Source organism: Phyllobates terribilis, unplaced genomic scaffold, assembly GCF_046119375.1.
Source record: "Phyllobates terribilis strain yellow unplaced genomic scaffold, ASM4611937v1 Scaffold_7__3_contigs__length_470593459, whole genome shotgun sequence".
NCBI classification, from domain to species: domain Eukaryota; kingdom Metazoa; phylum Chordata; class Amphibia; order Anura; family Dendrobatidae; genus Phyllobates; species Phyllobates terribilis.
Window position 1 is genome coordinate 181,849,616 of NW_027362767.1, and position 27,032 is coordinate 181,876,647.

Here is a 27,032-nt window from a genome sequence, read left to right on the forward strand (position 1 = left end):
TAAACACAGCTTAGCTATGTTATTCCGAAGATCTCACCGATACCATCTACAAATGCATGTAAGGACCTTGTCTAATAAACCATGTGACAGATGGGTTGCGGCACAGTTCAGCTATGCCAAGCCTGAAGATCGCATTGATACCTGCTGTAGATGCACCTAATGACCCTGTCTAATAAAACATCTGACAGCCAAAATGTAAGCACAACTCAGCTATGCTATGCCTGAAGATCGCGCTGGTATCAGCTGCAGAAGCTCCTAATGTTCTGTCTAAGAAAACATCTAACAGTCAGGTTGTAAGCACAGCTCAGCTCAGCTATGCCGAAGATCGCACGGATATCAGCTGCAGATGCACCCAATGACCCCAATTCATAAAAAAGCAGATTCACTTATGCATGTCTAAGTAAACACCCCAGAACTACTCACTGCATCCTTCTTGTCTTGACAGCCATGTTGTTGCACTGCACAGCTCAACTATGCTATGCTATACTCAGATCAGCTACACTTGCAGGGGAGATCATGATCATGCTCCGAAGATCCCCATTAACAGACAATGAAACGTGAATATTGGTCAAATAGTTTTGAATGTAGTGACTATCAATGGTTACCTCATCCCTAACAATAAATATTGCCCATGTTGAGGTCAGTCTATCAATATCAGGAGGGCAGGGGGAGGGGCCCGCAGCTCTCAGGAGAAGAAGGGTGCTGCTGGGAAATGAAGTTTTAGCAGATAAGACTGATGCTGTAGGCACAGAAGAGCAGAGGGAGATGAAAAAGCTGCAAAGGTACAAGAAAGGAACAGTATGCTGGGCTTGTAGTGTAAATGAACAGTTTTCATGGCAGATACTGTTGCTTGTATAAAATGATGACATTTTTGGGAATAACCTTTAACCGCAAGTTAAGCTTGGTAAAAATATTCAGTTCCTGGTGGTCATAAAAACCGAGCGCTTAATTCCTTCATGACTGAGCAAATTTTTTTTACGAACTTGCTTGGCGAGCTGTAGTTTTATTGATATTAGTTTGGGTGACCTATAATGGTTTTTATTGCATTAATTGGAGGATATGCTCAACCGAAAAAATGCGATTGTTGAGTTACGATTCTTTTTTGTCATCTGTGACATCTACCACAAACAGTTTATTTGAGATCTGCAACAAATAAATCTGCATGGGAGCTGTATACACCAAACGGGGGGGAGATTTTTTTTTTAATCTAGACAATTTACTCCATTTTTTTAAATTTTAGGTGTATTGGAACATTAAATAAGTGCACGTACTCTGGATTTTCTACACCTAGAAGGCAGGATGTGTGTTTTCTCATACGTAACTCCATATCAGATGTTTGTCTTTCTGATCCAAGCTGCGGCTTCTGAATGGGAGGAGAAATATGAGAAGGGGAAATAACAGAAATGTAAATGGTGATTGGAGAAGAGGTAGATGACATAAATGAAAGTGAAATCGTGCGATCGTTGCACCAAGTTCCTCTTCCTCGTTCTCTGAGCAGAAGTGTTCAACCCATAAGTTACCGACAACTTCTCCTCGGTCTCCTTCTCGGCAGGTGAGGGCTGCGGATCGTAGCTGCTGATTGTTTTAAGGTAAGATCACTATCTGATCTGCATGGACCCTGCAGATCAATACGGTCTGTTGTTCTCTGTTATCAGCCATTCAGACTAGATAATTATAGGCTGCCTGCAATGTCAGATAGTGGAAAGTCCAGAAAGATCTAGAAGTATTTATGTACTGTGGTTAAGTGTGAAATAGACAGATACATATGAGATAGATAATGGATAGATAGATAGATAGATGATAGATAGATAATAGATAGATAATAGAAAAATGATAGATAATAGATAGATAGATAGATAGTAGATAGATATATAATAGATAGATAGATGATAGATAGATGATAGATAATAGATAGATGATTGATTGATAGATAGATGATAGATAGATAGATGATAGATAGATAATAGATAGATAATAGCAAAATGATAGATAATAGATAGATAGATAGATAGATAGTAGATAGATATATAATAGATAGATAGATAGATAGTAGATAGATATATAATAGATAGATAGATAGATGATAGATAGATGATAGATAGATGATAGATAATAGATAGATAATAGATAGATGATTGATAGATAGATATATAATAGATAGATAGATAGATGATAGATAGATGATAGATAATAGATAGATGATTGATAGATAGATGATAGATAGATGATAGATAGATCTCAGTGCGCCTCTGAGTGCCTCTTCTCAAGTTCAGCTTTTAAGTGCACATTAGAAATATACCAAAAATGGTCCAGAAGTGACCAGAAGCCATTATTCACAGATCTGCTTGTGTTACATCTGTCAAGTGTGAACATGTCTCTTGATGTCACAAGATTTCAAAGATACTATAGCGCACAAAACACTGACACAAATCATTAAACAATCTGCTCTCTTTCTTTTTCTTCTCCTAGTCGCTGGGGACATCTCTCTCAACCCCGGCCCTCCTTCTACTAATATATATATAATTCTCATCCTGCAGCACAAAGAAACCCTAATTACCTTATAAACATTCAGTGCAGGCTTCTCCTGTCTCCTGTAACTGTGCCCTCTGGAACTCACGGTCAGTGTGCAACAAGCTCCTCTACATCCAAAACTGCTTCCTTTCCAATTCCCCTTAACCTTCTGGCTCTCACTGAAACCTGGATCCAGTAGTCTGACACCACCGTCGTTGTCACTCTCTGATATGGTGGGCTACAATTGTGATATACCCTCAGACCCGAGAACAGACAAGATGTAGGTGTTGGTCTGCTCCTTTCATCACAATGTGCTTTCCAGGTTATCCCCCCCCCCCCCCCCCGTATCCTCACATATGTTTCCTTCCTCTGAAGTCCATACCGTTAGACTCTTCAAACTCTTCTTCCTGTGATAGGCGGTTGTATATCGCCCTCCAGGCCCCACTTGTCAGTTCCTGGATCACTTTGCTACCTCTCTTCCACACTTTCTATCATGTGACATTCCCACTCTCATCATGAAGGGCTTTAACATCCCCATTGGTGATCCTCTCTCCCCATCTGCCACTCATCTTCTTTCTCTAACCTCCTCCTTTGGCCTGTCACAGCTTACTAACTCTCCTACCTTAATTCCTTCTCTGCCAAGAACTGTCTCCACACCCAGGACACCTGACTTATCACATGTCCAGAAATCTACGTTCCATCAATACCCAGCAGCTTATAAACAATCTATACTGATCTTTAGCCCCAATCTCCTCCCTCTCCTGTCCAGACTCAGCCTTGCCACACTACATTAATAGATTGCAGAGTGCCCTGGATGAAGCAGCTCCTGCTACATGTAGAAAGACCTGACACAGACAACGGCAGCCCTGGCACACAATGAAAACACGTTTTCTCCAGCGCTGCTCAAGGTGCGTCGAACTTCTGTAGAGAAAATCACTTTCAGCAGAAGATTTCATCCACTATAAGTTCATGCTCAAAACTTATAACTCTGCTCTCCATCTGGCTAAACAAGTCCATTTCACCACCCTCATCACATCACTAACTGACAATCCAAAACCACTCTTCAAAACTTTCCATTCCCTCGTGAGCCCTAAAGTATAGACCCCCTTCACCAACCTAAGCGCTGACAATCTGGACACTTATTTCCTACAAAAAATCTACTACATCTGTCAGCATATTTTTGCACAATCCCCTCAGAGTCTTGATCTTCTTCCCTCCTGCACCTCAAGTTCACTTTCCACCTTCGAGTCGGTCACAGAAGAAGTGACCAGGCTCCTCACTTCTTCTCGCCCTACAACCTGCAACAATGACCCTATTCCCCCACATCTCCTGCAGTCTCTTTCCCCAGCTGTCACTACTCACCTAACTAAAATATTTAACCTCTCTTCAGGTATCTTTCCCTCCTCATTTAAACATGCCATCATAACCCCTTTACTTAAAAAAATATCCCTCGTCCAGAACTGCACTGCTAACTACAGACCGGTCTCTAATCTTCCCTTCATCTGTAAACTCCTGGAATACTTTTTCTACTCTTGTCTAATCCGCTATCTCTCAGATAACTCTCTTCTTGACCCTTTACAATCTGGTTTCCGCTCTTTACACTCCACTGAAACTGTCCTCACTAAAGTCTCTAATGATCTACTAACAGTTATATCCAAAGGTCACTGCTCCCTGCTGATTCTCCTGGATCTCTCTGCAGCATCTGACACTGGATCACCAGCTCCTCCTCACTATGCTCCGCTCTATCGGTCTCAAGGACACTGTTCTCTCCTGGTTCTCCTCCTACCTCTCTGACCGCTCCTTCACTGTATCTTTTGCCGGCTCCTCTTCCTCTCCCCGTCCCCTTACTATTGGGGTTCCGCAGGGCCCAGTCCTAGGCCCCCTCCTCTTATCTCTATACACTGCCCCTATTGGGCAAATCATCAGCAGATTTGGGTTCCATTATCATCTCTATGCCGATGACACCCAATTATACACATCGTCTCCTGACATCACCCCTGAATTATTACAAAACACCAGGGATTTTGTGTCCGCTGTCTCTAACATCATGTCCTCCCTCTATCTGAAACTGAATCTCTCCAAAACTGAACTTCTCGTGTTTCCTTCCTCTAGTAACCTACCTATGCCCAATATTGCCATTACCTTGGGTGGTGCCACCATAGCTCCCCGGCAGCACGCCCGCTGTCTTGGGGTTGTATTGGACACAGAACTTTCCTTTATTCACTATATCCAATAACTCGCTCTTGTCACCTGCATCTTAAAAACATCTCCAGAATCCGACCTTTTCTCACCTTTGAAACTGTGAAAACTCTTACTGTCTCTCTCATTCACTCTCGTCTGGACTACTGCAACTCTCTTCTAATCGGTCTCCCTCTAAACAAACTCTCTCCTCTCCAATCCTTTCTGAATGCAGCAGCCAGGGTCGTATTTCTATCAGGCCGCTTCACCGACGCCTCTACCCTGTGCCAGTCATTGCACTGGTTACCAAATCACCACAGAATACAATACAAACTCATCTCTCTCACCCACAAAGCTGTCCACAGTTCTGCACCGGCCTATATCTCATCCCTCATTTCTGTCTATCACCCCTCCCGTGCCCTCCGTTCTGCGACTGATATAAGACTAACATCCTCCTTAATCCGAACCTCGCAACTCCGTCTCCAAGACTCCTCTTGAGCTGCTCCTGAGTTCTGGAATGCACTACCCTAGACGATCCGACTGATATCTAGCCCCCATGTTGATAAACATTCTTTAAAAACACATCTGTTTAGACAGAACTCTCACCTCAACTCACCAACCTAACTCTCCCCTGTTCCCTCCTAAATGTTAATCTTAATCTGCTCCCTCCTATTCATTATCTCCACACCTTCCATGCACCCAATAGCACACGGTAACTGCACTTACAGATCCCGGCTGATGACCGGATCCGGCAGCTTTATAAGAAAACCCTTATTTATTATGATGATGGCCGGACCGTACATGACGGCACATTCTACCTATTTTGTCCGCCTATTCCCTTATAGATTGTAGCCTGTGAGCTGCAGGGTCCTCGCTCCTCCTGTACCTGCTGATCTGTTAGTTACTTTGTGATGTCTTTATTGTCTGTACAAGTCCCCGCAAAATTGTTAAGTGTTGCGGAATATATTAATACTATAGGAATATAATTATTATTATGATAGATTAGATACTGTAAATAGATATCCTCCAAAGAAAGCAGCACTATAAAAAACTCATATAGCAAACGGGTGCAAGCCGGGTGTGTGCACATACATGGGGGAACAAGGAGCACAGGTATTCTTCACTATCTCACGTCTGGAGTGCTGACATTCAGATTTAGATAGATAATAGATAGATAGATAATAGATAATAGATAGATGATAGATAGATAATAGATAGATAATAGATAGATAATAGATACATAGATAATAGATAGATAATTGACAGATAGATAATAGATGATAGATAGATGATAGATAGATAATAGATAGATAATAGATAGATAGATAGATAGATAGATGATAGATAGATAATAGATAGATGATAGATAGATAATAGATAGATAATAGATAGATAGATAGATAGATAGATAATAGATAGATGATAGATAATAGATAGATGATAGATAGATAATAGATAGATAGATAGATAATAGATAATAGATAGATAGATAATAGATAGATGATAGATAGATAATAGATAGATAGATAGATAGATAGATAATAGATAGATAGATGATTGATAGATAGATGATAGATAGATAATAGATAGATAATAGATAGATAGATAATAGATAGATAATAGATAGATAGATAGATAATAGATAGATGATAGATAATAGATAGATGATAGATAGATAATAGATAGATAATAGATAGATAATAGATAATAGATAGATAATAGATAGATAGATAATAGATAGATGATAGATAATAGATAGATGATAGATAGATAATAGATAGATAGATGATAGATAATAGATAGATAGATACATAGATGATAGATAGATAATAGATAGATAATAGATAATAGATAGATAATAGATAGATAATAGATAGATAATAGATAGATAGATGATAGATAATAGATAGATGATGGTGCTGTATAAACCAGCATGATAAATAGATAGCGTTCAGATGCATTATGACAGCCATAGTCTTTTGAGGAGTGCCCGTAGACTCCGTCAGAGGCCTCTCACCCAGCCAGACCTGTTCTCCTGCTTTGCACTGATAAGGGGCAAACACAATCCTGCAGATAGATGTCTGGTTTGGCTTGTACCCAAGTCATGTGACAAGACTCTAAAAAGGGTTTATATTGACTTGTAACATTACTGCTTGCAATAGGGGGCAGTAGAGTTCCCATCCTCTTGCTCTTTGTATGCAGAACTCCCACTGAAATGTAAAGAGAGAGACGCACATGTACAGCCTCCTGTCTGTTCACAGGGGCCAAATGATGGGGGACAAAGACCACTGGGAAGGACCCTCATGTAGGAAGGAAGCGCCCTGCACACGGCTGCAGAACAATAGTTGTCCGGCTGCCGTCCCTGTTAGGGCCCAGGAGCTTGAGGATACCCCTCAGATCACCACCGGGGCACTCCAACTTTACTCTACTTTTAGGAATTAGGGAACTGAACCAGCAACTCATAAACCCCCGGTTATTATCAGCAATTCTACATGCAGTTTCTGATAATCACGAGCAGGGGAATTCTAGCTGACTACAGACGGGTTTGACAACTTTAGAGTATGTGGCACGCACTGCTTATACTTTCTGGAAGTTTTTAACCACTTCCCTCTTGCCAGCATTCCAGGCCGTAATGACCAAGGCAAATTTAGTCATTTTCTTCAATTGCATATGTAACAATTTTTCAATAAAGTTGTTTTATTTCCTAATTTTTGGATTTATTCGCTCTGATTGCAATGACGCTAACTATGTTGGTGTGTGTAGTTTTTCTTTAGACTGGTCTTTGATCTCATATACATTCATGTTTTTTACATTTAAGAAGGAAATTACGTTTTTGAAAATTGACTGACAATACTTTGTAGACCACAGCAAAAATAGAGGAAAAAAATATTTCTAAAGCACATTATTTGCATGACTACATACTCATAATGAAACATACACACATGTGAATATAATTTGTCTTTTGACCCTACCCTAATCCTACCTTAACCATGGTTCCAACCCTAGCTCTAAACTGAGCACCAACTCTAGCTCTAACCCTAGCTGCAACCTAAGCTCAAACTCTAGCTCAAACTTGAACTTCAGTTCTAACGCTAGTTCCAACCTGTGCCCTTCTATGGCTCTAACCCTAGCCCTAACTCTAGTTCTAACCCTAGCTCCAACTCTAGCTCTAACCCTAACTCCAGTTCTAACCCTAGCTGCAACCTGAGCTCCAACTCTAGCTCTAACCCTAACTCCAGTTCTAACCCTAGCTGCAACCTGAGCTCCAACTCTAGCTCTAACCCTAACTCCAGTTCTAACCCTAGCTGCAACCTGAGCTCCAACTCTAGCTCTAACCCTAACTCCAGTTCTAACCCTAGCTGCAACCTGAGCTCCAACTCTAGCTCTAACCCTAACTCCAGTTCTAACCCTAGCTGCAACCTGAGCTCCAACTCTAGCTCTAACCCTAACTCCAGTTCTAACCCTAGCTGCAACCTGAGCTCCAACTCTAGCTCTAACCCTAACTCCAGTTCTAACCCTAGCTGCAACCTGAGCTCCAACTCTAGCTCTAACCCTAACTCCAGTTCTAACCCTAGCTGCAACCTGAGCTCCAACTCTAGCTCTAACCCTAACTCCAGTTCTAACCCTAGCTGCAACCTGAGCTCCAACTCTAGCTCTAACCCTAGCTGTAACCTGAGCTCAAACTCTAGCTCAAACTTGAACTTCAGTTCTAACGCTAGTTCCAACCTGTGCCCTTCTATGGCTCTAACCCTAGCCCTAACTCTAGTTCTAACCCTAGCTCCAGTTCTAGCTCTAACCCTAACTCCAGTTCTAACCCTAGCTGCAACCTGAGCTCAAACTCTAGCTCTAACCCTAACTCCAGTTCTAACCCTAGCTGCAACCTGAGCTCAAACTCTAGCTCTAACCCTAACTCCAGTTCTAACCCTAGCTGCAACCTGAGCTCCAACTCTAGCTCTAACCCTAGCTGCAACCTGAGCTCAAACTTGAACTCCAGTTCTAACCCTAGTTCCAACCTGAGCCCTTCTATAGCTCTAACCCTATCCCCAACTCTAGCTTTAACCCTAACTTCAGTTCTAACCCTAGCTGCAACCTGAGCTCCAACTCTTGCTCTAACCCTAGCTCGAACTCCAGTTGTAGCCCTAGTTCCAACCTGAGCCCTTACTCTAGCTCTAATCCTAGCTCTAATTCTAACCCTAGCTCCAACCTGAGCTTCAATACTAGCTCTAACCCTAGCCTACAATGTAAGCTTTTACTTTAAGTTCTAACCCTAGCCCTAACTTTAGATCTAACCCTAGCTCTAGCTCCAATCCTAGCTCCAACCTTAGCTTTAGTTGTAGCCTTAACCCTAGGTAAGATTAGAAAAACAGTGCAAATTGGGGACAACTCTCAGCAGGTCTCTCTCTCTCCTCTCACATAAATACAAGTTAAAAAAGAGGTAGATAGGTGCGGAAGAGCACAGCCGGCTTCTTCCTTTTTGTCGGGCTGTGATCGCTGTTATAGGGTTACAAACCTCCGCAGACTTCGTCTATGCCCTGGGGGGAAGTCAACAACTGGGTCATGTAGATTTCAGCTCTGCTGGCAGCGCATGTTAATGACTGCTTTAAAAAAATCAAAGGGGGTTAATTAGGAGGTCATTAAGGGGTTAAGAAAAATTTGGAAAATTCCACATATTGATTACATTCCTTCTGTAGTGGAAAACTATAGACATTGAGCTCCATTCAACATTTTTGTTTATTTTGAAGTCGCTTTTTTTTCGCCTCGTTGACTTTTTTTGCGGATGTTCTTCAAATATGGTGCAGATGGTTTATCAATTTTGTACAAATTCAAAGAATAATCTTTATTCTTGTTTATTACTTCTTATTAGGGCAAAATTTCCCTTGTTTCACTAAATTGTCACAGAAAAAATGTCAGGCGTGCATAAAATCAGTCCAGGTGGGGGAAACTGCAGCAGATTTTGTTCGTTTTAGCTTCATTTATCGCCTTCGGATGGAAAACTTCTGCTTTTGTCAATCAAGTTGAGCAACATGAGGGAAGTACCGATAAATGCATCATCCGTTTGTACATTCAGCATTGCCTAAGATTTATAAAAATATAATGTCACAACGCATAACCTTCCCTAAAACTTTGTGCTACTCTAGTCATTACTTAGAAGTCACAACCTCCTTCTGGTCAGTATTGTACATTAATGCCAAAAGTTTGGCTGCAGCCATCAGTAGGGGGAGAATGAAAAAAAATGTTCCAAGAATAGCGCCACTCTTGGCTACAGGCAGATCTGGTATTGCAGCTCAGTCTTGCTCACAGTTCTAAGGTTACATGGTTGTCAGATGTTGCCTTGTGGGGCACTCTTCACACTGTACAAATGTAATTTCCTCATGACAGGATGAAGTCCCCGACATGTGTCTTGTTGGCCGCCTTCGTGGCTGCGTCTGTGAATGCCTTCATTGACCCAGCGCTGGATAACCACTGGAAATTATGGAAATTTACATATAACAAGGAATACGATCAAAGGGTAAGAACAGCATTGACAGATAATATACCTGTCATTAAATATACTATACAGAGAAAAGTATGTGCCCCCTCCACATTTCACCTACCGGAGCTTTTCTGACCTCCCATTCTTCATCCTTATGCATTTACATGGAGTTGGTCTCCAAAGAATTCTGGAGTGTTTGATTATTTATACCCTTCATGAATAAAGGTGAATATGGTTAAATGTAGGCATTTAATAATTAAAAATACTTCTTGCGTCCATGCAGCTTAGTCCCACACCTAACCCGTTCTTTGTTTCAGTGTGTTCTTCTGAGAATTACCAAAAAGTCTATATTTTTCTATAGCAAGAAGACATCACAAGGCGAATGATCTGGGAGAAGAATCTAAAGTTTGTGACTCTACATAACCTGGAACATGAGCTGGGGGTTCACTCGTATACTGTGGGCATGAACTATTTGGCAGATATGGTAGGTATATGACGTGTATATGTGGCGAGCGTGCTCTTTATGTTACGGCTTGACCAGGCCGGACAGAGGCAGAATTAAGCACAATCTTTATTTCAGCTCTGCACTGCTACTACTAAGAAGTGGAAGAAAATATTACAGCTGCGTGACTAGAAGCTCAAAATCCTCAGGGCGCCACTGTTCTTGTCATGAGCCTTTTCTTCTCCTTTGCTGCTCTATCACTGGATTAATCATTACAAAAAAGTAACCCAGGTTAGCACTGGTGTTAATGAAAAATGGAGTCATCAAAAAGTACAAGGCTGATAATGCCATAAAGTGACCAAATATTACCGCAATGACTGACTATTACCACCATATAAATGACGCGCCCAGGGGATGGGGACGACTCGGCGCCCGGGCCTTGTTTTTGCCTGATCTTGGGGGATGTCGCGGTGGTCGGCTCCCGGGCCCTTACCCTGGGGTCACTCTTAAAAGAAGGGGGGAAGTTGTATGGGATAGGGGAATGTTCGTGATGCCACCTGCGGTGTCTGGTGAGGATCACCAGCGCTGCGACAGTCCTCTGAGGCCGGTGTTTAGGCAGCTTAGTTGGTGCGACTCCCCACAGGTGGAGCGGGGCCTCAGGGCAGCGTAGGAGAAAGGATGCAGGACAGAGGGGACCCAGCTGGGTCAGAGGAAGAATAGGCACACACACGACAGTTCACTTCAGTACCTTTACTGGTGGTGTTTCAGGCACGATCCAGGGCACTTTAGGGTGAAGGGTGCATATCAGGACTCTCCCCAGTGAGCGGGTGTAGGGCCTCCTGTTCCTTGCCTTTCCTTGATAAGTTTCTGACCTGCCTGGAGCTAGGCCTAACTTGGTCTCTGTCTTGCACCTGCTGACCTGGTGGTAGGGCCTTCTATTGGAGTACACACTCCCTGGTCTTTGGGGCCTCCGTGACTCCTGACCCTGGTACGTAATCAGCTTTTGGTGTTCCTGGGACATATAGTTCGCCAGGGGTTCCCGTTGTTTCTGCTGGGTGTAAGGAATCCCTGCAGACGCGGACCCGGTGTCCGGTATATGTTCTTGGGGTGAGCGGGTAAAGCTCCTCTACCTCCTTTGTTACTCTCTTTCCACTCGCCACACTCTCGGGGCCCTCACTAGGCTTCACACTGCAGCAGGCACGCTGCGCTTCACTGCTCTTGTCGCATCGGCACGCCCTAGGCTCACTAACTCGAGCTCTCTGAGTCTGGACTGGACTGACCGAGCTCCACTGCAGGCTAGCTTCTGCAGGAGCTCCTCTCAACAGACTGCCTGCCTAACTCCACCCTCCAGTTTATATATCCCTATCCGGGCTCCCTCTGGTGGTCTGAGGTGGTAGGGTGGAGGTGTGTGAATGCTATGAGGGCCTCTTGTGGAGAAGTCCATCCATGCACCCCTCTGGGATCTGTGGCACCAATGCGCAGCAGGGCGCCACATAAAGACCAAAAAATACTACTGTAAATGATAAAAACTGACATATGCTAACCCTGAAATACTACCATATAGTGACTAATACCACCATACAGCTACTAAATAGTACCATACAGTGACTAAATAATACCACCTTACAGCAGCTAAGTAATAACACCATACAGTAACCAAATAATACTACGATGACTGATTATTACCACCATACAGCAAGTAAATAATATCACCATATAGTGAATAATTAATACCACCATACAGCAAGTAAATATGACCATACAGTGAATAATATCACCATACAGTGAATAACTAATACCAATATACAGCAACTAAATACTACCATGCAGTGACTAATACCACCACACAGTGACTAAATAATACCACCATGTAGAGACCAAATAATACCAACATACAGCAAGTATCTATCACCATATAGTGAATAAATAATACCACCATTCAGTGTATTACTAATACCAACATACAATAACTAAACACTACCATACCATGACTAAATAACACCACCATAAAATGAATAAATCATACCAACAGTGACTAAATGATACCACAATAGAGCCCAATATATAATACAACCATACAGCAGCTAAATAATACTATTATACAGTGACTAAACAATGCCACCATACAGGAACTAAATACTACCGTACAGTGACCAAATAACACATCATGACTGATTACTACCATCATATAGAAACCACATAATGCCATCATGAATGAATAATGCTGCCATATACTAATCATGTCATATTATACAATGACTGAATAATACCACCACACAGTGACTAAATAATACCACCATACAGTGACCAAATAATACCACCATATATTACTAAAATCACCATATTATATCACCATAGAACAAATAAATACCACCATACAGAAAGAAAATACTACCACCATGCAATGACTAAATACCACAATGGCTATAGTAACCAAATAATATGACCAGTCAGAGACTAAATAATTCCATCATGACTAATTATTACTATCATATATTGACCAATAATATCACCATACACAATTCCAGCAAAGAATGACTTAATAGCACCAGACAATGACTAAATAATACCACCACACAGTTACCAAATACTGTAAAACTACCATACATTGACCTAACAAATACACCAAACACTGAGCGAATAGCAGGACCTAAGTGCGACTAAATACAATCACACATTGACTTATTACAAAAATGGCTGAATAATACCATCATACATTACATAATACCGCCATAGCGTGATTGAATAATACCGCCATAGGATGACTAAGTACATTTCAGTGAACACCAGATAGAACTCCCCCATCTTAAAGGAGGCCTCCAGTCAAAGATTTTAAGAAAGTTGGATTATGGACACCAGGTTGACCTTCTTTTATTTCCTTAGACCAGTGAGGAGGTAGAAGCCCAGCTGACTGGATTAATAGTGCCGCCTCCTGACGACAGGAAGAACTATCTCAGTAGCAAGTGGAACATTACCAGCACCTCTGCATTGCCAGACTCTGTGGATTGGAGGGCTAAAGGATGTGTCACAGAGGTCAAAAACCAGGTAACAATAGGCTCCGGATGATCTGTCCCCCATGCTTTATACTGCAGTTTTGCCTATTCAGATTTTCAAAGTAAAACATTATATCATTGTTTGGTGTCATCAACATGGAAAATTATATATATGTATTATTTTTTCCCCCTTTCCAGGGTTCCTGCGGATCCTGCTGGGCATTCAGTGCCGTCGGTGCCTTGGAGGGACAGCTGAAGTTGAAGACTGGAAAGCTGGTTTCCCTAAGTCCTCAGAATCTCGTGGATTGTTCCACGAAGTACGGCAACAAAGGCTGTGACGGGGGGTTTATGACCCAAGCCTTTCAATATGTCATAGATAACAATGGTATAGATTCCGACGCCTCGTACCCTTATCATGCCACGGTAAGTAGGTGCCAATATGGGACTGAAATGTAGGCAACAGAAAATGGTTCCCCTGGGTAGTATATTTTTTACCAGGCCCTTTTTTGCCACCAAAAATCTTTCTCCCCTAGCCTCGCCCCTTTCCAGGCTATACCCCCTTTTCCAACCCCCTCTATGCCTTTTTTTCCTCCACGGAGGAATCTACTGGAAACACTGTCCTCGAAATTCCCACAGGCCATATTTCCAATAACCACATGATATAAGGAATAATTCCCAAATATTTTAGAAATGTTTCCTATGTGAAGCTTTATAGGGGACCTGTCATCCGAATAAATCTGGTCAGTTTGTGCTTTAGTTGTATTCCCGCCTCTCTCCAGAGTATTACGCTTTTTGTATTTTTGAAATCTGCCATACGGTTCCAGAGATATGGGCCTTTTTATTTTGTTCTACTTTTATGGGCTTTATAAAAGGGGCGTGGCTCACAGATTCTCTGGGGGTGTGTCTTTAGGCTGTTCTGCATAATTGAGCCACGCCTACGTAGTAAAGACCATAAAAATTAGCACCAAGTAAAAAGGCTCATAACTCCGGAACCGTATGGCGGATTTAAAAAAAACAAAAAACAGAATAATCAATGGAACAGTGGTAATAACATAAAAGAAAAAAAAGGACACTTTTAACCTATTGATAGTTCCCCTTTAATGTAGCCATAACTATGCCGGATATGATATCTAATTGATTATAAATCCATTTTAGTCTGGACATTGCAATTATAACCCATCTACCAAAGCGGCTTCATGTGTAAAGTACACGGAGGTGGATCCAGGAACTGAAGACAATCTGAAGCAAGCCGTGGCCAATGTGGGTCCGGTATCTGTGGCAATCGATGCCAGGCATGCGTCCTTCTATCTCTATAAGAGTGGTAAGGGGCTGCTACGTTATAGCTGTATTATTTAGGATGACTTTCTATCTGACACTGATTATGGGGGCGCTCTTTCAGCATGGCAGATTCTCTCTAAGGCTATCTTACATATGAGCAATCATTGGCCGCCATGACCCTTGGCGCGGCCAAAGTCGCCGTGTAGCCTCATCATAATTCACAGCTGTGGAAAGACCCTTATCAAACCATATGTCTTCTTGTCTCCTGTAGGTGTCTATGACGATCCGACTTGCACTCAAGATGTCAACCATGGAGTTCTTGCTGTGGGATATGGAAACCTTAATGGCAAAGACTATTGGCTTATAAAAAACAGGTGAGGTCTGGCTTCTACACGTATTTGCTAAGACTATGCTGAGGAAGAATGGGACTCACCTCAAATAGGGGCAGCACCATGACCCCTGTTACAGAATCCACACCTAAAGGGAGGGAAAACAATCTGTGGGTCTTAAAGGGGCCCTGTCAACTTGCCATAAATATGTCATATTTTTGACTGGTGTAAATGCCGCTGTTCTCCCGAATCCGGAGATGTTTTTCTTTTGCTCCTGCGCCTCTCTGCTCCTGAGATATGGTCCTTTACTCTGTTTATAAACAGAAGGAATCTGATTGGTTGGTCTAATTAACTCCGACACCTTTGTATGAATGAGGCTTTTTTAAAGCCTTACAGCCTTAGGCTTCAAACATTAGAGGGGTTGTACACAGGTTGCGTCTGGTATTGCAGCCCATTGAAATGAATAGAGTCATACATATTTCATTACCAAGAAAGAGGTGACAATGGCCGAGACTCGCGCTGTGAGAGGGATCACATTACAGTCTGCCTACACAGAGAGAAATGAACGTGTACAGAAATTACACAGGCAAATTAGCTGGAATATGACGACTAACCTGTCTGTTTCCCATTTTTTTCTTTTCCAGCTGGGGAGAGAGTTACGGAGATAAAGGCTATGTGTATATAGCAAGGAACCGGGGGAACATGTGCGGCATTGCCAGCTATCCTTCCTACCCCCAGATGTAAACCAAGCTTCATTAGCCATGAGATGTAGCCGGGGAGGTGCAGGAGCTTCGTAATCAGACAATGTGTCATACTCCTTCTCCAGCCTTGGTCTGACCTACGTGGAAATTTTAAGAAGAGATTTGGATCTTTTAGAATATTTGCCAAGATACATTTGATCTTTTCTAACTCTACTATCTCCATACTGCATACCCCACCCCTAAATTTTAGGCCCTGCTCACTTGTCTAAGAGATACCCCTTTTATGTAAATTAGAATAAGCCCCATCTACATTTTACTTCTACCTCAAAAGTGTGACCAGGTTCATTCCCAATGCACAGAGGGGTTGATGTATCACCAATTGCAGTGTAGCTCTCATTTCGACAAAAAGCTGAGCTCTGATTGGTCCCTTTGAGAATTTTTATAAATGAGGCTGCGGTGTGCTCCCATTCATAAGTAATATAGTCGCCCTGAAGCATTGGACCCGCCATGTCCAAAGATTGAACCGCACACAAATCGGTCGAGATTTAATTTCTTTCCGCTAATCGTAACTTTGCTGTAATGATGATGATTGGAACGACGTGCTAGTCTTTATATACATATCTGAATTTTACGTCATCATGTAAGCTAGTGATGTTTTAATTAAAAATGATATGACTTGGGTCATTGCTTATTTTTTGCAGGGCACTGATTGAGCAGTAAAGGGTGGGGTCCAGTGTTTGGGTAGATTGGGGGTCTCACGGAGGGATATTTTGAAAAACTAAGATCAAATTGAATATATTGTTGAGGTTAATCAGCTCATTATCCGCAGCGGCATATCCTCTCCTTATACCTACACCTTACACCTAATATTCACTTACAGGTTCTGTTTTGTTTTCATTGTCAATACTTGTGGGATCCTCATACTGTGTGTGTGGGGTCCTCATACTGTGTGTGTGGGGTCCTCATACTGTGTGTGGGATCCTCATACTGTGTGTGGGGTCCTGATACTGTGTGTGGGGTCCTCATACTGTGTGTGGGGTCCTGATACTGTGTGTGTGGAGTCCTCATACTGTGTGTGGGGTCCTCATACTGTGTGTGTGGGGTCCTCATACTGTGTGTGGGGTCCTCATACTGTGTGTGGGGTCCTCATACTGTGTGTGGGGTCCTGATACTGTGTGTGGGGTCCTCATACTGTGTGTGGGGTCCTGATACTGTGTGTGTGGAGTCCTCATACTGTGTGTGTGGGGTCCTCATACTGTGTGCGGGGTCCTCATACTGTGTGTGGGGTCCTGATACTGTGTGTGGGGTCCTCATACTGTGTGTGGGGTCCTGATACTGTGTGTGTGGAGTCCTCATACTGTGTGTGTGGGGTCCTCATACTGTGTGCGGGGTCCTCATACTGTGTGTGGGGTCCTGATACTGTGTGTGTGGGGTCCTCATACTGTGTGTGGGGTCCTCATACTGTGTGTGTGGGGTCCTGATACTGTGTGTGTGGGGTCCTCATACTGTGTGTAGGGTCCTCATACTGTTTTGGAAGCTGTGGGGGCCATCGTATTGTATATGGGGACCATCAAACTGCATGTTGGGGCTGTAGGGGACATCATATTGTATGTGGGGATGTAACTCACACTGACTGTGGGATCTGTTGAGGACATCATATTGTGTAAAGGGGATTGGGAGAAATCATGATATATATAGGGGAGCTCTGGGGCTATCCTATTGTGTGGGGGGCAGTTTATGGCCATCATGCTGTGGGAAGAATTATACTGTGTTGGGGTTACTCTGGCGGCATCATACTTTGCTGGAGGAACTGTAGAGTCATCATAATATGGATGAGGGGAGACTGCGGGGAGAATCCACTGTGGGGGTATCATGCAGTATGTGGGGCATTTTTTTAGGGCATTATACTCTATAAGAGCCATGAAATCAGTATAGTAGTGGATGAGACCACTAAGGGACTTCAGTATTGGCAAAATGACTGTGTACCTGCCGTAATTCGTGTGCCTACCCCTAATTTTAAAAGTTGTAAAGCAGGACCCTGCCTACTCTGCCAATTTTTTTTTTTTTTTTTTGGGGGGGGGGGCATGTAGGGGGGCCCAATTAGGACTTTTGCTATAGAACTCTATAGTTTCCATGTACACCACTGTGTGCACAACCTCAGATATGTTCTATGCAACTCTCCACAATGTGGAGAAAGTATAGAGCATGTACAGTCTCAGGGAGGGCAGAGAAAACAGGCAGGCTATAGCTAAAGAGGAAAGCGCATGAAGCAGAAATAAGTGCAGGCTAGAAGCTGTGATGATATATAAGCAGTGAAGACAACAGCACACTGGATACACACAGTGGATACATGCAGCATATATTACTGGGAGGGACACTCCCACAAGAGAAATATCGGAATCTTGGATCAGGCTACAAACTGCATATCGGGAGATCTGGAAATGAATGAATACTGTAGACTGAAATTTCCTCCAATTTTAATTACTAAAGGTAACCATCTTAACCTGTAAGAGTCTAGTCCCCATACTTATCCTGCTGTGAAGGAGCTACTGTGTTCTCCTCAATATAGTGCACTTGTACAGTCCAGACCTGCAAGATCAATGTCCGAAAAGGTACATCAGCAACATAAAGCATTAACCCCTTAAATTTTAAACTAAATATAACTCAATGAATAAAAAAGACACTAGCAACAAAAAAAGAGAATAAAATTAAAATAGTGAGAGAGAAGGAGCCGTCCAATCCAAGAGGGTGTACCACTTTGAGTCCTAGTTTCTACTACAGAGACCACTTTGACTAAGCGCTGATAAAATGATGCCCACCTCTTTTTAAAAAATAATTCTGAATTCCTACTGAAGCATCAGCATTTATATTTATTTAAGGTAAGAAAATACAAAGAGGACACCACCAAATATAAGTGAAGAATCAACCTAAAGCATGCCAATCTAAGTCAAATGCATAAGAAAGAAGAAAGAAGCATGCCAAGAAAAAGGGATCACCTTAAAAAAATACATAAGTGTGACGACACAGCATTTGTTCTTTATTAAGCCAGACATGTTTCTTCGGTGGGTGAAGAGACATAGGCCATTGATATATGAGCCTGAACATTGACTCTTTAGTTTATGTTTGTTGCAACTTATTGTGTTACTATTTTTGGAGGACAGGGATGCAGGGTAATTGAACAATCGATGTTTGTTAATATGTTGATTGCCCATTGTATAAGTCTATGTAGCTTGTTGACCTGCAAACAGTGAAGGACAAACTATGCAGATTGATTAAATACTCAAATAATGAGAGATGACCTCATCCCACCCTCCCACTGACCTGTGAATGATGGCCTGGAGGACAATTCTGAACTATAAAAGGGGGATATGCCTCTGTTCCCAGAGTGACTCTACAGCACGCCAGCTTAAGGGACCATGTCCCAGCTGGAGGAATACAGATCTGCTCCATTCACCATCACTGAACCCATTGAGACATTTGGAGAAGCCAGGTTGGAACAGGTCACCTGGCCACATCAATGGATTGTCAGCTTCCTAAGCTTGTCATTACCTCCTCTCTGGGTGCCCGCCAAAAGTGGGGTGCTACTGGTTGGGGTAGTCGGCCCTGGAAGCCCCGAAATCGCAGCTGCTTTAATCTCGGCGAGCCAGCGGAAAGGTGAGACTCTGTAATCTGCACCATCTTGGGTATTTGCTGGGACTGTTCTATCAGTTTATTGCCTGTTTTGTGGTTCAATAAAGTATTGCCACGCTGTTTTACCCTCACCCTGTGTGGTCCGAGTAGTATTATGCCCACAGGGAAGGAGTGCGGGTGCTCAGTGGGATGAGCCCTGGTCTTTCTAAAGACAGCCGGGCCGCAACATTTTTTTTTAATTGGATATCAAATAAATAGATAAAGACAGACAACATATAAGTCTTAAAAGAATCCAAAAAATAGTAGGTTGTATAAATACAAACTACAACATGCTCATAACAGAGCTAATGTCTAACCTCTAGTGCCCTATTGGGATCATAGACCCCTATTGTAAAGTAATAGATCTCTAATATAGAAACAAACCTCACTGTGCTATAACTCCGCAGCGGCCCATAATACAGGGTATCAAGACATATAATCATCCACAATATATATTAACCAGTTAAATGAAACCTCAGGAAAGGTCAACACAGCACTGTTAGTGCAAAACACACCAAAAAGGAACAGCATATAACAGGTATATACACTGTTGTTAAAAGAAAAATAATATATACTGTATGTATAAACAGGAAAACTCCCAACATATAAATATGGCAATGTTATTACGCTGAAAAAAGCAATTAAAAATATTAGGTTGAAGTAAGAGGATATTGCCAGCACAATGTGAGAGATTTTATAACCGCAAGCTTTAAATGCCCAGCATAGGCATGGAGGTATGGAAAAATAGCTTGGGGTCATCCAGGCAAAACAGTATGTATAGAGGAGGGAAAAGCCCCATGTGTATTGCCGCTAGCATTGTGATTTCCTCAGGGGTAGTATGCTACCCCTGAGGAAGCCACAATGCTAGTGGTAGTATACTACCCATAAGAAAGCCACAGCATTAGTGGTAGTATAGTACCCCTGAGGAAGCCACAATGCTAGTGGTAGTATACTACCCATAAGAAAGCCACAGCATTAGTGGTAGTATAGTACCCCTGAGGAAGCCACAATGCTAGTGGTAGTATACTACCCATAAGAAAGCCACAGCATTAGTGGTAGTATAGTACCCCTGAGGAAGCCACAATGCTAGTGGTAGTATACTACCCTTAAGAAAGCCACAACGCAAGTGGTAGTATAGTACCCCTGAGGAAGCCACAATGTTAGTGGTAGTATACTACCCCTAAGAAAGCCACAACACTTGTGGTAGTATAGTACCCCTGAAGAAGCCACAGCATTAGCGGTAGCATAGTACCCCTAAGGAAGCCACAACGCTTGTGGTAGTATATTACCCCTGAAGAAGCCACAGCATTAATGGTAGTATAGTACCCCTAAGGAAGCCACAATGTTAGTCGTAGTATACTACCCCTAAGAAAGCCACAACGCTAGTGGTAGTATAGTACCCCTGAGGAAGCCACAACTTTAGTGGTAGTATACTACCCCTAAGAAAGCCACAACACTTGTGGTAGTATAGTACCCCTGAAGAAGCCACAGCATTAGTGGTAGTATAGTACCCCTGAGGAAGCCACAATGCTAGTGGTAGTATACTACCCTTAAGAAAGCCACAACGCTAGTGGTAGTATAGTACCCCTGAGGAAGCCTCAATGTTAGTGGTAGTATACTACCCCTAAGAAAGCCACAACGCTAGTGGTAGTATAGTACCCCTGAGGAAGCCACAATGTTAGTGGTAGTATACTACCCCTGAAGAAGCCACAGCATTAGTGGTAGTATAGTACCCCTGAGGAAGCCACAATGCTAGTGGTAGTATACTACCCCTAAGAAAGCCACAACGCTAGTGGTAGTATAGTACCCCTGAGAAAGCCACAACGTTAGCGCCAGTATACTACCCCTAAGGAAGCCACAACACTAGTTGTAGTATACTACCCCTGAAGAAGCCACAACATTAATGGTAGTATAGTACCCCTAAGGAAGCCACAATGTTAGTCGTAGTATACTACCCCTAAGAAAGCCACAACGCTAGTGGTAGTATAGTACCCCTGAGGAAGCCACAACTTTAGTGGTAGTATACTACCCCTAAGAAAGCCACAACACTTGTGGTAGTATAGTACCCCTGAAGAAGCCACAGCATTAGTGGTAGTATAGTACCCCTGAGGAAGCCACAATGCTAGTGGTAGTATACTACCCTTAAGAAAGCCACAACGCTAGTGGTAGTATAGTACCCCTGAGGAAGCCTCAATGTTAGTGGTAGTATACTACCCCTAAGAAAGCCACAACGCTAGTGGTAGTTTTGTACCCCTGAGAAAGTCACAACGTTAGTGCCAGTATACTACCCCTAAGGAAGCCACAATGCTAGTTGTAGTATACTACCCCTGAAGAAGCCACAACATTAGTGGTAGTATACTACGACCTGAGGAAGCCACAATGCTAGTGGTAATATAGTACCCCTGAGGAAGCCACAACACTAATGGTAGTATACTAGCCCTGAAGTAGCCACAATGTTAGTGGTAGTATACTAAACCTGAGGAAGCCACAATGCTAGTGATAGAATACTACCCCTGAGGAAGACACAATGCTAGTTGTAGTATACTACCCTTGAGGAAGCCACATTCCTAGTGGTAGAATACTACCGCTGTAGAAGCCACAATGTTAGTAGTAGTATACTACCACTGAGGAAGCCACAATGCTAGTGGTAGTATAATACCCCTGAGGAAGCCACAATGCTAGTGGTAGCATAGTATCCCTAAGGAAGCCACAACATTAGTGGTAGTATACTACCCCTGAGAAAGCCACAACGCTAGTGGTAGTATACTATTCCTGAGGAAGCCACAATGCTAGTGGTAGTATACTGCCCCTGAGGAAGCCACAATGCTAGTTTTAGTATACTACCCCTGAGGAAATCACAACACTACTGGTATTATACTACCCCTGAGGAAGCCACAACACTAGTGGTAGTATATTACCCCTGAGGAAGCTACAACACTAGTGGTAGTATATTACCCCTGAGAAAGCCACAACACTACTGCTATTATACTACCCCTGAGGAAGCCACAACACTAGTGGTAGTATATTACCCCCGAGGAAGCTGCAACACTAGTGGTATTATGCTACCCCTGAGGAAGCCACAACACTAGTGGTATTATACTACCCCTGAGGAAGCCACAACACTAGTGGTATTATACTACCCCTGAGGAAGCCACAATGCTAGTGGTAGTATATTACCCCTGAGAAAGCCACAACACTACTGGTATTATACTACCCCTGAGGAAGCCATAACACTACTGGTATTATACTACCCCCGAGGAAGCCATAACACTAGTGGTAGTACATTATCACTGAGGAAGCTACAACGCTAGTATCGATACACTTGGGGCTTTTCCCTCCTGTATATATTTTTTGCCCGGATGAACCCAAGCTATTTTTCCATACTTCCATGTATATGCTTGGCATTTAAAGCTAGCAGCTATAATATCTCTCACATTGTGCTAGTAATATACTCTTATTGTAACCTAATTTTTGCAATTGCTTTTTTTCAGCGTTATAGCATAGTGAGGTTTGTTTATATATTAGAGATCTATTACTTTTTACTAAGGGTCTATCAACTGTAAGGCAGCTACCGGACATATAGTTGATGGGAGGTATGTGTCACAGAGATGGTTGTCGTCTGTGATGTAATCCTGGAGTGTTGCTCTAGTGCACATAGCACTAAGAGGTTTGTTTGGTGCATCCGGGCCCAGGTTTTACGGGCAGCCTGAGAGATGGGCGGGTCTGGCTGCCCACATACCTCACCTTTGGTTGTGTTTACGAATTTAAAATGGAGTCTGTTGTTTGACACATGGTCTGTGTGTGTGGAGGGAAAAGGCCTCCTGTGTGATATCAAGACTGAACCAGTGTACTGGATGCTATCCAGCCTGTGTGCCCACAGGACTGGCTAACCTGAGACTTTATCTAAAGAACTGTTTTCTTTGTTTTGCCTGCACTGAAGGCCGTTTATTTTCCCTTTTTCTTGAGGACGGTTTATGGAGCAATAAACCGACTTGAACATTTAAACGGAAACACTTCTGGTTTTGCCTGGCGACGCACCCAAGTGAGTAGAAATATCACACAACCTAATAGGGCAGTAGAGGTTAGACATTAGCTCTGTTATGAGCATGTTGTAATTTGTATTGATATAACCTTCTATTTTTTAATTGCTTATATATTTATATGTTGTCTATCTTTATCTATTTATTTGATATCCCATTAATAAATTTTGTTATTTTTTAAGGCGATCCCTTTTTCTTGGCATGCTTCTTTCTTCTGCATTATATTTCTTCAAGCACCATCTGAAACATTTCCTACTCCTCCCATTTTTGAGGAAAAAAAAAGAAGAAAACCCATCTAAAACCCAATAATGTAAGAAAGATCCACCAGACTGAACCATTTATTCTATCTCCAAATCTGATTTACCTACATATATGTCACAATCTGAAATAATCAGAAATCATCAAATTATTTTACAGTCTTTTTTATTAATCAGTGTAAAAGTAAAAAAATTAAACTCACATTTTAAAATGCAGAAAAACAAAATCTGAGACTTTCATTAGGAAAACAGGATACAAATCCAAGAGTACCCGACTCTAGCCGTATATTAGGATACATATATAATCTGGTGAGGTGGTCATTTCAGTGGTCAGATTTGATGTAAAGCTAAATTTGGATTTTCTGAGGCAGAATGTTTGATATTATGTCTATTATTTAGGATCCAGATGTTTGCTCAGATGTAGGTGGTTTTCATTATTTTATGGTATTTGTATCTAGCTTGGCAGATGGGTTTTGTTGCTGGCTGTTGGACAACCCTCCTGCGTGCCTTGGCCAGTTTGTATCACTGGTTTTACCTTTTGTATCTCCCCTATTTCCTCATAGATTGTAAGCTTGCGAGCAGCAGGGCCCTCACTCCTCCTGGTATCTGAGTTATTTTTACTCTGTAACGTCTTTATTGAATGTACAAGTTCCCTCTAAAATGTAAAGTGCTGCGGAATATGTAGACGCTATAAAAATAAAAATTATTGTTACTGGTTTTAGTAGAGACATGACCATTACCATCATATGTCCCGTTGACCATACATACATGCCATCTCTTACTAGGATCAGTGCCAAGGGTCTGGACAGAGTTAGGTGCCTTCCCTGGTAAGTACTCAACCAGCTTTGGACCCACCCATTAGTCCATAAGAAAATGACTTGAGTTTGGTCATAGAATTACTATTGGATAGCCTGTTGGATCTGACTTCATTACACCCCCTCAGTCAACTAATGTGAGGGTAAATTATATGCTTCTCAGTAGAGTGTATTAGATAGTTATAATCCTTAATTTTGAGATATCTGAGGACACAAGTTGATCGGAAAACCTTTTGATAGTAAGAAGGTCCAATCGCCATGAAACATGCCGCTAAGTGTTCACATACCATCAATATGAACAACTTGTGACTATTAGCGTATTCACTGAAGCCAGAGGAACCTTTTTTTGGGCGGTGTGGGGAATGTTGAATGTTTTTGGTATCGTTAAGGTGCACCTTGACTAAGGTTCCAGAAAACTGTTACACAATGAGTCCAGACTCACAAGACTAAACCTAAGGCAAGGAAGGCTGGTGGTAGTTCTTCCGAGGTGAATGTAGGACCATAGAAGTAACGCTGAGGCTCAACTTCAATAGGGCTCAAGAAAACTGTCCCACGATGTGTCCAATGTGGCAAGACTAAATCTAAGGCAAGGAAGTCTAGTGGTAACTCTTCCCGGGTTGTATTTTGGACCATATAGGTTCTTGAAAACTGTCCCACAATGTTCCCAGTCTTGCAAGACTAAACCTAAGGCAAGGAAGGCTGGTGATAGTTCTTCCTAGGTGAATGTTGGACTACATAAGTAACAGTAAGGCTCAACTTGAGTAGGGCTCAAGAAAACTGTCCCATAATGTGTCCGGTGTGGCAACACTAAGGTAGGAAGCCTACTTGTAATTCTTCAAGGGTGAATTTTGGACCATATGAGTAATGTTAAGGCTCAACTTAAGTAGGGTTCTAGAAAACTCTCACAAAATGTGCCCGGTATGGCAAGACTAAACCTAAGACAAGGAAGGTTGGTGGTAATTGTTCCTGGGTGAATGTTGGACCATGTGAGTAACGGTAAGGCTCAACTTGGGAAGGGTTCAAGAAAACTATCCCACAATGTGGCCAGTCTAGCAAGACTAAATCTAAAGCAAGGAAGGCTGGTGATAGTTCTTCTTGGGTGTATGTTGGACCATAGGAGTAATGGTAAGGCTCAACTTGCATAAAGTTCACGAAAACTGTCCTACAATGTACCCAGTCTGGCTAGATTAACCCTATGGCAAGGAAGGCTGGTGGTAATTCTTCCTGGGTCAATGTTGGACCTTAAGAGTAACTGTAAAGCTCAACTTGGATAGGGTTAAAGAAAACTGTCCCACAATGTACCCAGTCTGGCAAGACTTAACCTAAGGCAAGGAAGACTGGTGATGACTATTGTAGCTCTTGTATGCTTGGTAATGAGTTGTACCTGTAGGCTCTCCAAATTCCACATCAAGTTAGGACTACCCCTGCGAGATCAGGACGATATGTAACCAGAATTGTTTAATTCCAGTTCTTATCCTATCTCCCACCGCTGACCACTCAATGAACTAAATAAAAATAAAATCTTTCTGGACGAGATTAGAAAAGCAAAAAAAAAGTGTTTGTATACAATAGTTCCACAACTTGAATGCAATCAGGTACTGTATGTAAACTCTCGGCAGGGTTATAAGATGGGTGGTGGCTCAAATCTCTGCTTCATCTGCTCCCATGACAGGTCACATGAGAGGATAGCTGGCAAGGTTGGCAATGCCACAGGCATTGTTTCTATCTTTGGCCATTAAGATGTAGCCTTTATCGCCCCAGGTATCACCCCAACTGAAAAGAAAAGAAACAACATAATCAGATTGAAAAATAAACTATGTCCTTCAAGATTATAGAAGTTTAAATATCTAATATTTTCTAAAACTTCAAAATAATTTTTTTTATATAATTATTGATCACCTTTTGCAAATGTACTACATTTTGTAATACTGTATACATCATTATTTTATTTTGCCTACTACACTCCCAAACATTATGCTGCAGAGCCCAGGTCATGCTCCTTTAGATGCTGCTTTTATCTGCTGCTCAGCAGGGATCCATACATTATATTCAAACAGTCTGTGTAAGATACTTTCCTTGTCTGAGACTCTTTGCGCTACTTTCCCCTAACTGAGAGAGGGATAGTCCTGTATACAGACTATTTGATTACAGTATATGTGTCTCTGCTGAGCAGCAGATGAAAGCTGCATTTAAAAGACCATGGACTTGGAATTGTAATAACACTAAAGTAATGAAGTATATTACAACATTTTGTTTTTTAAAAATAATCCAAATATTCTGACTGGATGAGATCTAAATTATAAAATTCTGTCTTACTGCAGCCACCACTAGAGGGAGCATAGGAGC

General features: G+C 42.1%; 2 protein-coding genes across 4 annotated transcripts in view; one reads left to right on the plus strand and one right to left on the minus strand.

Annotated features, from left to right (window-relative positions):
• Window positions 1–1,418: 1,418 nt before the first annotated feature.
• On the plus strand, window positions 1,419–16,585 carry CTSS (cathepsin S). Of its 2 annotated transcripts, none has more exons than XM_073639565.1 (8): window positions 1,419–1,589; window positions 10,069–10,198; window positions 10,524–10,646; window positions 13,488–13,649; window positions 13,796–14,020; window positions 14,753–14,918; window positions 15,147–15,249; window positions 15,849–16,585. In XM_073639565.1, exons 2-8 carry the CDS (start codon window positions 10,070–10,072, stop codon window positions 15,946–15,948), a joined length of 1,008 nt encoding a protein of 335 aa, XP_073495666.1. In that variant the 5' UTR covers window positions 1,419–1,589; window position 10,069; the 3' UTR covers window positions 15,949–16,585. The 2 variants fall into 2 exon arrangements, with proteins under 2 accessions (XP_073495666.1, XP_073495664.1); XM_073639563.1 differs by lacking the exon at window positions 1,419–1,589 and adding an exon at window positions 3,279–3,419.
• Window positions 16,586–24,020: 7,435 nt separating this feature from the next.
• The window catches only part of LOC141154104 (cathepsin K-like), a 105,026-nt gene continuing 102,014 nt past the window's right edge, over window positions 24,021–27,032 (minus strand). For both annotated transcript variants that reach the window (XM_073639561.1, XM_073639562.1), the window contains one exon: window positions 24,021–26,459. In XM_073639561.1, the coding sequence (XP_073495662.1) occupies window positions 26,360–26,459 (100 nt within the window). In that variant the 3' untranslated portion in view covers window positions 24,021–26,359. The remainder of the gene's footprint in view (window positions 26,460–27,032) is intronic.